The following is a 12,059-nucleotide window of genomic DNA, read 5'->3' as shown; positions in this document are numbered from 1 at the left end:
GCTTGTACACTTTTTTCTACCACATCTTTTCCTTCCCTTCGCCTCTCTATTAATGTGCTTGAACACAGAGCTCTGTGAACAGCCAGCCTCTTTAGCAATGACCTTTTGTGTCTTGCCCTCCTTGTGCAAGATGTCAATGGTCGTCTTTTGGGAAGCTGTCAAGTCAGCTTTCTTCCCCATGATTGTGTAGCCTACAGAACTAGACTGAGAGACCATTTAAAGGCCTTTGCAGGTGTTTTGAGTTAATTAGCTGATTAGAGTGTGGCACCAGGTGTCTTCAATATTGAACCTTTTCACAATATTCTAATTTTCTGAGATACTGATTTTGGGGTTTTCATTAGTTGTCATCTATAATCATCAAAATTAAAAGGAATGAACACTGGAAATATATCAGTCTGTGTGGAATGAATGTATACATTATACAAGTTTCACTTTTTGAACGGAATTACTGAAATAAATGAACTTTTTGATGATATTCTAATTATATGACCAGCACCTGTATATCTTTCTCATTTGTAACTATTGCAGTATTGACTTTTCTATTGCCCTCTGTATGTGTTCATATACAGAAAAACCCAAAAAATCTTACATTTGGGGAAAACAGCCTCACAGTATGACTAATCTGTTCATTACTGTTGTCGTCCCTGTGGAGTAATAATTTGTCTTTTTAAAGAGCTTCTTGCGAGCTTTGCTATTATTTATGTCCATAGCATCTGATTATTTAAAGTTGTTTTTTTTGTTTTGTGTTCTTTTGCTGCAGGTGAACCTTTGCCTCCTGCAGGCTTCTGTAGAGGAGGGGTCACCGTCTTGCTCCAATAAATGCGTCACACATGTGTCTCTTGTGGCGCTGTGCTTCGACAGGATTGCTACCCAGTTCAGAATGAACAGGTAATGTCTCAACTACTTCACATGTCATTCTGTGTGTGTACAGTGACTAAGCTTTTTGGAGTATATGTGCTCAGTGCAAATATGCCCGCTATACGTGCTTTAAAATGCCTTCTGGCACATTCAGTTGTGGTTGTTTGGATGTCATTTTTTCAAGAGTGCCATTCACCACTATTCCGCAGGGTGTTAATCGTTGGGAATAATTCACTTATATGGTTTTCTGTCCTTATAATACAAAATCAACAAATTGGATTTCTCTGACTATGCGCCCACAGCCCAGCTCAAATACAAACACACATTTTCTTTGTGGTCCTTTCAGGGGTATTGTGGAGGAGACACCCAACACCACAGAACATGGCCGGCCATCAGTCATGTTGGAGAAGTATGCCTCAGCAACCAAGATGCAGCCTCAGTCCTCTGGCTCGCTGCGCTCCAATGCCGGCATTGAGAAGGGCAAAGAGATCGCCGCTAGGCTCAATATCCACCGTATCCACAGCCAGCTGCGAGGCCTCGACTCCACAGGTTGGTTCAGGAGAATGAAAGCCCTGTTTGATCCCTTGTGCCACTTTTTGAAGTGGTTCACTTAACTTTTAAATGATCTACAAACTCTTTGTTGATATACTGTGTAAGCATGCAAAGGTTCCCTTACTTGACCAATAGTAACAAGCAAAAGTATTTAGACACTTTGACTGGAAAGTTATTTTGAAATGCTCCCTTTTCACATTTTTTTGTTCTGCCCAAGCTCGTTTCTGTTGAAATTCTGAACAGTTGCGTTGTTTCCTCTCCTTTTTGTAGACATTGGCACATGTGCCATCACAGCAATCCCTTTTGAGAAGTCCAAAGTGCTGTTTGGCCTGGAGGAGCTGGAGGAGTTTTCAGTGGTGGATGAAACAGACGCCCAGGGCACAGCAGGCGATCTCAGCCGCTCCACAGCATCTCTTGAGAAATGGGGCTGGATCATGTTTGAATGTGGCATCGAGAACCTCACAGTCAAAGGTAAAACATCCTAAACTTTTTTCGGAGCATTCATCAGTGGGGATGGGGATCAATACCTGGTTCTAAAAGGAGCCGGTTCCAAAATTTCTTACAACCCGAAAATCAACAAGGTCCGAGCTTATTGATACCACTATCGAGACTAGCGGGTCCTATGATGTAACGTTATGTCTCGAGCGTCAAATCTGGTTTAAATTGAAACGGCATGGATAAGGAAACTAATGTTTTCTATTGATGGGACCGAAACGCGGAGACGGTGAGGTTACATTGGCTCCAAACTACTCGAGTCGACGACCGCTATGCTCATTACTGTAAGTCTGTGCAATAAACCTTTGAGAATAAAAAGACTTTACTTTATCAATACACCTGTCTGTAAGGTAAGCATGTAGAAAGGGTTAATTTAATCGTCTCTGTCCTCAGTCTGTCATCCTGTATGTTTTATACAAGCACAGCTAACGTTAGCTTGGCATTAGCCAAATGTTAAAAACAAGCTAAATAGAAAGCTGTCTGTCTGGAGCATAGACTAGTCTGTAGTCTTAAAATGTGGCACATTGTTGTAAACTCAGCTGCTGGCTGAGACAAACCAGCCGCTCCTCCTTCGACCAGGTAACGTTACCTGCAGGAAGTGAATAACTGCAGAGAGGAGGAGGAGGAAGATGCTGACTGATGTCTGAGTTTTTATTCTTTCTAAACTTCAATCACTATTGTGATGTCAGATTTTGAGTTTATATATAGTGACTTTGCTGTTGTAAACATTAATGTTGCTGCTCTAGAAACAACATTTAGCTGTATTTAAATATTAAAGTCTAATCCTATAATTACTTTAAAAAAAACCAGGCAGCTAATATGCACACTTCAATATTTTTTTATATGTTTGTTTATTTATTGTATCTCAATATATAAGAATGTTATTGCACATTGGATATTTTCCTCATACATTGCAGGCCTACCTCATACCCGTTGGGTCTGGTCCTACCAAATAACTGTCACCAAATAATAGTAAAGTATCGACAAAGAATCTGATCATCAAGCAGTCTCAATAAAAGTGTATGAATATAAATAAAAATTAATGATCCCCATCCCTAGTCATCACTTACATTGAGACCTAGGAAAAAATCAAAGAAGGATGTTGGGAATATGTGTACAGATTTGTGAATGTATTACACTTTGTGTTGCAGGGGGCCGTCAGTCAGGAGCCATTCTTTACAATGCTTTTGGTGTGATGGGACGCTCAGACAATGGGGGGAAGACGGGTATGTCTAAGTCCAATGGTTCAACGGGCTCTCAGACGGGCAGCGGTTACAGCACTGACGTCTCTGATGACAACCTGCCGCATGATACCATCAGCCCTGCCTCTGATGTCAATGAACACTCGGACTCAGACGACCAGGTGACTTACTGAGAAAATATTTCTATGTTTATGGGGCTTAAAAATGCACCCCTTCATCTAATTTTTTTGTTAAAAAACTAGGTCCAAGCCAACATTCTGTTCTCCATCCAAACCTTAAACTCTGCAGTATTTATTGTTATTGCTGTGGTCAACCAAATAAAATCTTGGTCGAATGACATTCTACCTACTCTTCAACCAATTGATTGCACATGCACTCACACCCCAGCAAGGATCCCTGAGACCGGGTTGCAGTAAAGTTCCACAAAAAGCAACATGGGGGGAAAAGAAAACTACCATTCCCATTGTTTAGTTGCCATCAAATAAGTCTTAAAGAAGAGCTATTAAACTGCTTTTCCAGTCCTATATTGTAGTTTTGTGACTCCTGTATGGCAGCTTTGCATGATTCAAAGTTCAAAAAAGTTCTTATACTGACTCTTCATGTAGGGCTTCATTTCAGCCTCTGTGTGAAACAAGCTGCAAATGCTCCAGTCTGTGTAAGGCCCCCCCTCTCAAAGTCCACTGTCTTTTGATTGGCCAAGACCTGAAGCATGTTACCAGGCTGTTGTTGCTGGGCAGAACAGGCAGTGTTACTTCCCGGCTTTATAGTTACATAGAAATGCTTCTGAATGTAGTTTGCAGGCTACATCGTTAGCTGTATGATAATTCACAGGGACCTCTCCCACCTACAGTGATTCGCTCATATTTTATTTGCATACTGTAATCTCTGTTCAACCTACTCACACCAGTAGTGAGCACAGACCCTGCTACATCGTATATAGCCTACACCATCCCTGCCTCCAACTAACTTCTGTATGTGTGTGCTAAATGAGTGAAATGACACATGGTACGGTATTGTATCACAAGTTAACTTCAGCATTTACCGTGGCCACAGCTGACTTCACGCTGTGTTCGGGCCGAGTGTAACTCAGCCTAAACATCCAGACTGTTTCACTTACAGGCTGGATGACAAACTGTTCTCAGGTCAAGTCGACGTCCGATAAATAACGACACATGATACAAATGTGGACTGGCAAGCCAATGTTGGTAACGATGGCAAAGATAGCGGAATATAAAGGTGATCGATGGTACGAAGCTATGTCACAGGTTAATCTGGGCACTCTGCACAGCTAACAGCGTCTCCACTCTGCGCTCCATCTGAGCGTCAAACACCTCAGCCTGTTTCCTTATGTAAGTAAGAACACATGTAAACCGACCGTGGCACAAATTAGACAGACAACATGAACATTTGGACGGTTTATTGAAGTCTTGCAGTGTTTTGAACAGTGACACAGTTACATCCATGATCACGCTCACAGTCCTCGCTTTGAACTAATTTGCAAGTGGGAGAGCTCCCTGTGAATCATCGTGCAGCTAACGATGTAGCCTGCAAACTACATTCAGAAGCATAGGCAATATCTATATAACGACACATGACGTAGATAAACAACATTATCGGAACATATTTCCTGGTTTGCAGTCAGTGCATCCTGAAGCCACACCTACAACACATCTGGGACTATCACCAGTTAATTTTGCCCAACCAGTTAAATTGTCACAACGGCACCCAGCAGATCACGTCCTACGAACCACACAGTAAGCCACACAGACTGATGCGTGCAACCAAGGAAGAGTGAGTGAGAGACTGAAAGCACTTTAAATACTTTAACCTAATTTTTTAAGCTTTGGCCATGTTAAACATGGACAAAGCTTTTAACATTGTAGATAAGTTATAAAATGTGGAAAAGCATAATAGGTCTCCTTTAACATTATCTTGACTTTCTCTCAATATTACCACATAAGTCCAACATTGCCACAGCCTTCTGGGAGTAACCACATAAGCTGTGCATAATGTTAACCCCCAGTTTAACAGATAACCTACAAAATAAACACTAAAACAACATAAAACAAGTTAAAAAATACAGCTTTGAAGTTTGAAGTCGGGTCACGTACAGCCGTTATTGATCCATCCTTGATCTTGTACCTTGTTACTGCCCCTTGTTAAGAATGCAGTCCCAAGTGAAATACACACACATGTTGTCATCAAAAAATAAACTTTTTTCTGCCCTCAGAGGCTGGGGGCAGCAATTTGTGCTGGCTAGATCTTTGAAATGGTGTCAGTTAGTTTGGAGCCGAATAAATGTTCAGTAAGTTAGGCCAAGCAGCCTCCAGGAGGTTGGGTGAGTTGTGAAATTGGGGTTGTTTTGACTTCCTGTCTTGTAAGTCTTATAGTTTATTAAATCAGGTCAGCCTATTTCCCTCTGTCCCCATAAATACCAGATTAAGAAGTGCCTTTCCCCTTATGAAAGTAACACCAGCAATTGTCCTACCAGTGAGAATTTGGTCAGACAAGAGTATATCGACCAACTAATTGTCCAGAAGGTGTCAGTTGATTATTTTATGAGCTCAGTTAATAACTTTTACCATGGCATTCCTCTTTTATCAAATTTTCTTGAGGTCAACAAACGCATGAAAGCTTTTTTAGCTCTACAGACACTCACCTCAAAGGTTTACTTATGTGAGGACAAAGTAAATTCTTTTTAGGACAACAAACGTAACTGAGGACAAGCTTACAAGCTCCTAAATGTCACAGGAAGTGCCGGGGGATGTGAATTTGTTTACAGAGAATCAAAGCTCTGCTGCACTGATCTGAAAAAAAATGACGTATGTAGATGTGTTCAGGGTGGGACTAATTACATACATCAAATTTGGTGCAGATGTGAGCACGTAAATTGAAGTTATAACAACTTCATGTTTCGTCGTGACTCGTAAATTTTGGACGCCATGCCACGGGCCAGCTTGTGGACGAAAACTCACCGTTTGTATAACTTTTAGTCATCAGTGAGTTTAGACTGCACAGCGTAAATGTGCTGTTAATCGGACTAATGGATGACTTCCTGTTGGGTGTTGGGAATCGCTACGTCTGGACATGATACACGTACCATAGAAATTTTATACATGTAGGTAAAACATTGGCCCAGGGCCGCTCTGTAGGGGGGCTCTATCAAACCATTTTGCCACGCTCATGTGTGAGACCCACAAAATATGAAATTTCTTGCCCCGCCTGACCTGTGTTTAAAGTTTTTTGTGAGTTTTTGAGCATGTTTAGGCCGCCAAAATTGAGGTTTATTTAAAGGAAAAAAAATCCTTCAGTTACAATAGGGACCTCACATGTTTCATGAGCCTGATAAGAGTCAGAAGAAAGAGATTAAAGTCATCAAACTAGGGAAGAGCCACTCTGATCTTGAAAATAAGCGAAGATGGTGAATCAAAGCTGTAATCAGGCTGAAAGTGATGTGTTTGAGGCTCTAGTCATAGAGGATGACAGTAAATCTATTCCAAAGCTGCAATACTGGAACTCAATCCCACCAGCCAGTCTCATCAACCTGTTAAATCCTGTTCTCTTGTGTTCTGAAGGATGAGGGGGTGGAGTCGGACGACCTGAAGAAAGACCTCCCCCTCATGCCCCCACCTCCTGACTCCAGCAGCATGAAGCTGACAATCAGGGAGATTTGGTTCAGTTTTGCTGCCCCCACCAATGTGCGTTCACCTTCACAGGCCATCTCCAGGTACGACTCCACTGACACGTGGCCCTCTTAACAAAAATCCTTTCACATGATTACAGTAAGTCCATGATTTGTTCTGAAACAACCCAGATAGGTAAATTCATGATTAAAGGGACATTCTGGTAATATTTCAACCTGATGTGATGCTGTGGTTCCGGCTACCGTTGCACTCGCCACCTCCTTTGTAGAGATTTAGGGAAATGAGGAATCACGCAAAACCTCATGTATGAGGGGAAAGCTGCGTGAGCCTCTTACAGCTTCTCAAACAAACACAATTTTTACATGAATCATTTCAAACTCTTGTCTCAGAGTCTGACTAAGGAAACACAGATCCCTATGCAGTTATTACTGCTAACTGCATAGTCCATAAGTCCAGCCCAAAGGGAGTTCTCTCATCATCTCCCACAGAAAACTCTGCTCTGAACTGCTTGAAAACGGCTCGTTTGTAGTCCAGCTGTTTCCCTTTCATCCTGGTGTCGACACATGGATGAAAGCAAAATGCGCGTCATAAAACGCTCACTAAGCAGCTACTCTGACACGCCCTCAAAAACACCAGTGGAAAAACACTGAGCTGCAGCACACCTCTCCTCTCTCTTCCAAACACTAGCTACCCTCCAGGCAGTCAATGGACATTAAAGTTGTTACTGTGATGTAGACAGCTCTGTTAAATCTTAATAGATGAAAGATACTTTTGTTACAGATTAATAACTTACCTCTCTGAAGCTCTTGCTCCAGTCCATGTTGCTAAGCTGGTAAGGGGATATACAGCTGAACCGAAGCTGCGTTTACCGATTTATGCTGTATTTTAAGACAAAAGGCAACTACATTTCACCTTATCTGGCTGAAGTACAGTAAGCTCACTTGTTGTTCACTTCTAGCGTCAGTGGTGTGACAGTGTAGTGGGATAAGTATAATATTATCTGTTTTTTTTTGAGAAAGTTCACTTGTGTGTCCCTGGCAACAGTTGTCAACTTTGCTGCTGATGCAGACCTGTCAGCCTCCCAGAGTTTTATTATAACTCAACTAACCAAATGCACCATGTACCTGGTTTCTGCAGTTGAGATTAAAGCAACAAAAATTAATTCTTAACAGTTATTAAATGTCAAAGAAGGAGAAAAGAAGTATACAAAGAAGTATCAATCTGTTTTAGGATATATTGATCAATAGCTATTCTAAGGTGCTAAGAGATCCTCTGACTCTCTGTTTACAGGCAGTTGAATTTGCTCAGCACAGCCACGCCTGCCATTGGAGCCTGGTTGGTTCCCATCGACCAGCTCAAATCTTCTCTGCGCAAACTGGACATGGAGGGCACACTGCGCGTGTGCGCCGTTATGGGCTGCATCATGACCGAAGCTCTTGAGGTCAGCAGTACATCAGTAGACAAACACATTAATTAGCCTTTTATCAAACCAGCCTTTAAATGTATATCTAGTTTTACTTGATTGTATGGGCTCTAGTTTAAAACGGTCCTTTTAACACTTTTTGTCTTTCCCCAACAGAAAAAGAGCATCCACATCCCTATCCGGAGCAAGTATAACCGCGTCACTAAACGAGCTCGCTACCTACACGAGAATCCCTCCTGTATGCTTTGTAACATTCTTCACCGCTATCTGCAGCAGGCTGACTACTCTGTCATAGAGGAGGCTACCATGGTGAGTGCGAGTCCTCTGAATCTCTTCCTTTCAGTGGAATCTATTTTAGGAAACTGTCCAACTTGACCCTGTATAGATAAATCCCTGCTAGAATTTATATTATGTTATATGGTCTCATTTGGACAGAAAACCAATTATTTTAAGTTGTCTTAAGTGCTCGCGTCCCCTTCAATATTTTAATCAATGGGGACCAGTGGCACTAATCCAGTTCTTTACTCTTCTCCTTTCCATCCCAGAATGACGGGGTTCCAGCCCTTGTGACTCTGAAGAAGGGTCTGGTTGCTCTGGCCAGACAGTGGATGAAATTTATTGTGGTGACTCAAGGCTTCAAAGCTATTGGTCTGATGAGGCCCAACCAGCTTGCCAAACCCAAGGAGCCTCAGCAGAGCCTGGGGGAGACCATCTTGGGCCTGGACAACGGTGCTGCACTGCAGAGTGACACCAGCGCTGATGGAGCCGAATTTGAATTTGACGCAGGTGGGAGCTTACAGTGTGCAAATATTATCCTGACTCACCCATCTGTGGTAACAGATGGACTGTGAAACTCCTGACCTCTAATTCTCAGTGTTTTTGCACAGAAGTAAATAGACTGTCACCTGTGAAAGATGTAGATGTAGACATAAATGACATGGTATGAATATTTGACTCTTATAGATTTGACTTTTAGAGCAGTCATATGGTTCTTCTAGGAGTTTTATTTTATGTGATTTTTGTGAAGCCACAGTGAGTGAACACACCATGTTGCTGGAGGGAGCATGCAGTCGTCCCCCTCCGAAAGAAGTGAACTCTGGTCCCGTCAGCGGAGTGGAGATCATGAGGAAACTGTCCAAGTCCCATACACACAACGAGTCTGCACTCAGGATAAAGGTACTTTGAGAATTTGTCTGTTTTTGTGTCCTAGTTATCTGTCATAAATCCTTATTGGTTTGCATGTATACATGCACATACACATTTCTGGGGCTGCAACTTCAATTATTTCTATTATGTATTAATCTGCCAATGTTTTTTCATAATAGTTCGTCTATAAAATGTCAGCAAACAGTGAAAAATGCCCTTTGTCAGTCCCAAGAGGCCATAGTAAAACTGCACAACACATGTTTCACATGTTTCATGTCATAGAAAACTTAGAAAAAGGAAAATATTTCTCTTTCTATTTGAAAAGCTACAGACTTTAAAAATTACTCACACATTTAATCGATTGCTGATCAATATTCTGTCGATCATCTCATTGGTTAACTGATTTATTGTTTCAGCTCTACTCATGTCCACACCAGATAAACCAGATTGGTTTAATAAAAGTATACAGTTTTCCTAAATCCACTACTGGTCCAGTGAGATTGTTTCTTTTAGAGAAAGATAAGAGGCAGCCAGTGCATACAAAATCTTCTGCTGCAGTTTTTTAAAGGACATACTTTGTAGCAGCCAGAATGTGTTATCAAGGATTATTTCACTTTTCCCGAAGGAGGAGGATGACATGGTGAGCTATCAGAGAAAGGTGATAATATTCTTGTTTGGGGAATTCTCTTTTATCTTTCCTGGAGCCCATGTACAGCACCATTCCCAAAATGGCAAACTAAACCAAAAAAAGTATAGTTGGAAATGATTAGTTGATTAATCAATTAGTCGATCAACATTAAAATAACCTGCAGGAATTTGATGAAATCATTTTCATTTTTCAAGTAAAACTTCAGTGGCTTCAGCTCCTTAAATGTGAATTTCAGCTGGTTGTTGTAGTGTTCTATGATAGTAAATTTGATAGCTTTGATTTTTGGACCCTTGGTTAGACAAAACGAGCAATCCCTGAAAACAGTTTTTTAACAGTTTTCTAACATTTTATTGACCAAACGGTTGATAAATCAAGAAAATAATCGGCAGATTTGTTGGTAATGAAAGAAATCATTAGTAGCCCTGGAAAACGTAGCGAGTGTGAATGTTATGGAGTACTTCAAAAGGAAAATGACAATTCACAGCAGACATTGCAGTCCTGGTGTGAAGGTGACTCCACTGTTGGAAAGCCAGGAGGGATCTCAGCTGACACTGAGTGGGGAGATGACATTTTCCATTGTCTGCCAAATTAAACTGTAACGTGTTTGTTTATACCGTCACAGGGTCTGCTTAGGTTATTCAGCTCTTTTGTAAAAAAAGTATTCCTCCACTTTGGGATATTTCCATTATGGATCAGGGCAGTCACTGTGTATCCCATTCATCTGAAATATATAAAGCCACAGGCAGTGGCGCTGTGTGAACATGACCTCCGCTCAGTAATCTGTACATTTGTCATACCCAGGGCTCCCATCCATACCAGTCACTGAGCTACACCAGCGGTGACACAGCGGCTGACTCCCCCGCCCATGTGTGCCGCACAGGCATGCCAGCCAAGGACAGCCCCAGGAAGGAAAGCCTCCTGAGCAATCTGACAGGCAGCTTTCGGAGTCTGCACAACCTGCTGGAGGGCATGCCCCAGAGGAACGAGCCGTCTGCCGCCACTGCAGCCAAGAGCAGCTCCCTCACTCGCACAGGTACTAATGCCCGGCCTACTGGTGTGTTGCTCTGCTGCTAACTACAATATGTGGAAGGTTGTCCTTGATTTTTTTTTTTTTTAAATTACAACATGTAAAAGTGTTTTTGTCATTTTTGCTGCAAGGCTGACCTCTACTGTTCAATAGTGTGAATGTGAAGAATAAAATAGATTCACAGCTTGGTCCCTCGTCAAGCACGTGCCCGCAGTGAACAATATGCGGAGTCAGTGTGCCATGAGTTATTTGCTTTGTTTCACACTCTAACATTCAGCAACCCCTGCTGATATCATCTTGCTTCATGAACGAAAGTGCTGTAAAAGCTTGAACGTAGCTTAAAGATGCACCAGAGAGGGAGCTAAATAAGAAATCAAAGTGTAAAAAGAAAAGCATTTTCTCTCTCAGGTTATGTTTCTCCATTGTAGTACGAGACCTTGAATGTGTTTGTATGTGAGAGCTTGGAAATTGTACAAACCGTGTCTCTGTCATAATTATATATATAGGTGCTGGTCATATAATTAGAATATCATCAAAAAGTTGATTTATTTCAGTAATTCCATTCAAAAAGTGAAACTTGTATACATTCATTCCACACAGACTGATATATTTCAAGTGTTCATTCCTTTTAATTTTGATGATTATAGATGACAACTAATGAAAACCCCAAAATCAGTATCTCAGAAAATTAGAATATTGTGAAAAGGTTCAATATTGAAGACACCTGGTGCCACACTCTAATCAGCTAATTAACTCAAAACACCTGCAAAGGCCTTTAAATGGTCTCTCAGTCTAGTTCTGTAGGCTACACAATCATGGGGAAGACCGCTGACTTGACGGCTTCCCAAAAGACGACCATTGACATCTTGCACAAGGAGGGCAAGATACAAAAGGTCATTGCTAAAGAGGCTGGCTGTTCACAGAGCTCTGTGTCCAAGCACATTAATAGAGAGGCGAAGGGAAGGAAAAGATGTGGTAGAAAAAAGTGTACAAGCAATAGGGATAACCGCACCCTGGAGAGGATTGTGAAACAAAACCCATTCAAAAATGTGGGGGAGATTCA

At 41.6% G+C, this 12,059-nt stretch overlaps 1 protein-coding gene across 11 annotated transcripts in view; it reads left to right on the top strand.

Annotated features, from left to right (window-relative positions):
- Positions 1 to 12,059, top strand: part of kiaa1109 (KIAA1109 ortholog) — a 79,655-nt gene that overhangs the window by 28,509 nt on the left and 39,087 nt on the right. For 10 of the 11 annotated variants that reach the window (XM_046063186.1, XM_046063189.1, XM_046063185.1 and 7 more), the window contains 10 exons: positions 761 to 888; positions 1,205 to 1,407; positions 1,681 to 1,881; positions 3,057 to 3,268; positions 6,683 to 6,834; positions 8,042 to 8,192; positions 8,331 to 8,483; positions 8,720 to 8,960; positions 9,202 to 9,350; positions 10,771 to 11,002. In XM_046063186.1, coding sequence (XP_045919142.1) covers positions 761 to 888; positions 1,205 to 1,407; positions 1,681 to 1,881; positions 3,057 to 3,268; positions 6,683 to 6,834; positions 8,042 to 8,192; positions 8,331 to 8,483; positions 8,720 to 8,960; positions 9,202 to 9,350; positions 10,771 to 11,002 — 1,822 coding nt within the window. The remainder of the gene's footprint in view (positions 1 to 760; positions 889 to 1,204; positions 1,408 to 1,680; positions 1,882 to 3,056; positions 3,269 to 6,682; positions 6,835 to 8,041; positions 8,193 to 8,330; positions 8,484 to 8,719; positions 8,961 to 9,201; positions 9,351 to 10,770; positions 11,003 to 12,059) is intronic. The other variant, XM_046063184.1, reaches the window with a different exon arrangement.

This window comes from Micropterus dolomieu, linkage group LG11 (genome assembly GCF_021292245.1).
Source record: "Micropterus dolomieu isolate WLL.071019.BEF.003 ecotype Adirondacks linkage group LG11, ASM2129224v1, whole genome shotgun sequence".
In the NCBI taxonomy this organism is placed as follows: domain Eukaryota; kingdom Metazoa; phylum Chordata; class Actinopteri; order Centrarchiformes; family Centrarchidae; genus Micropterus; species Micropterus dolomieu.
This window is presented reverse-complemented; position numbering and strand designations above follow the sequence as displayed.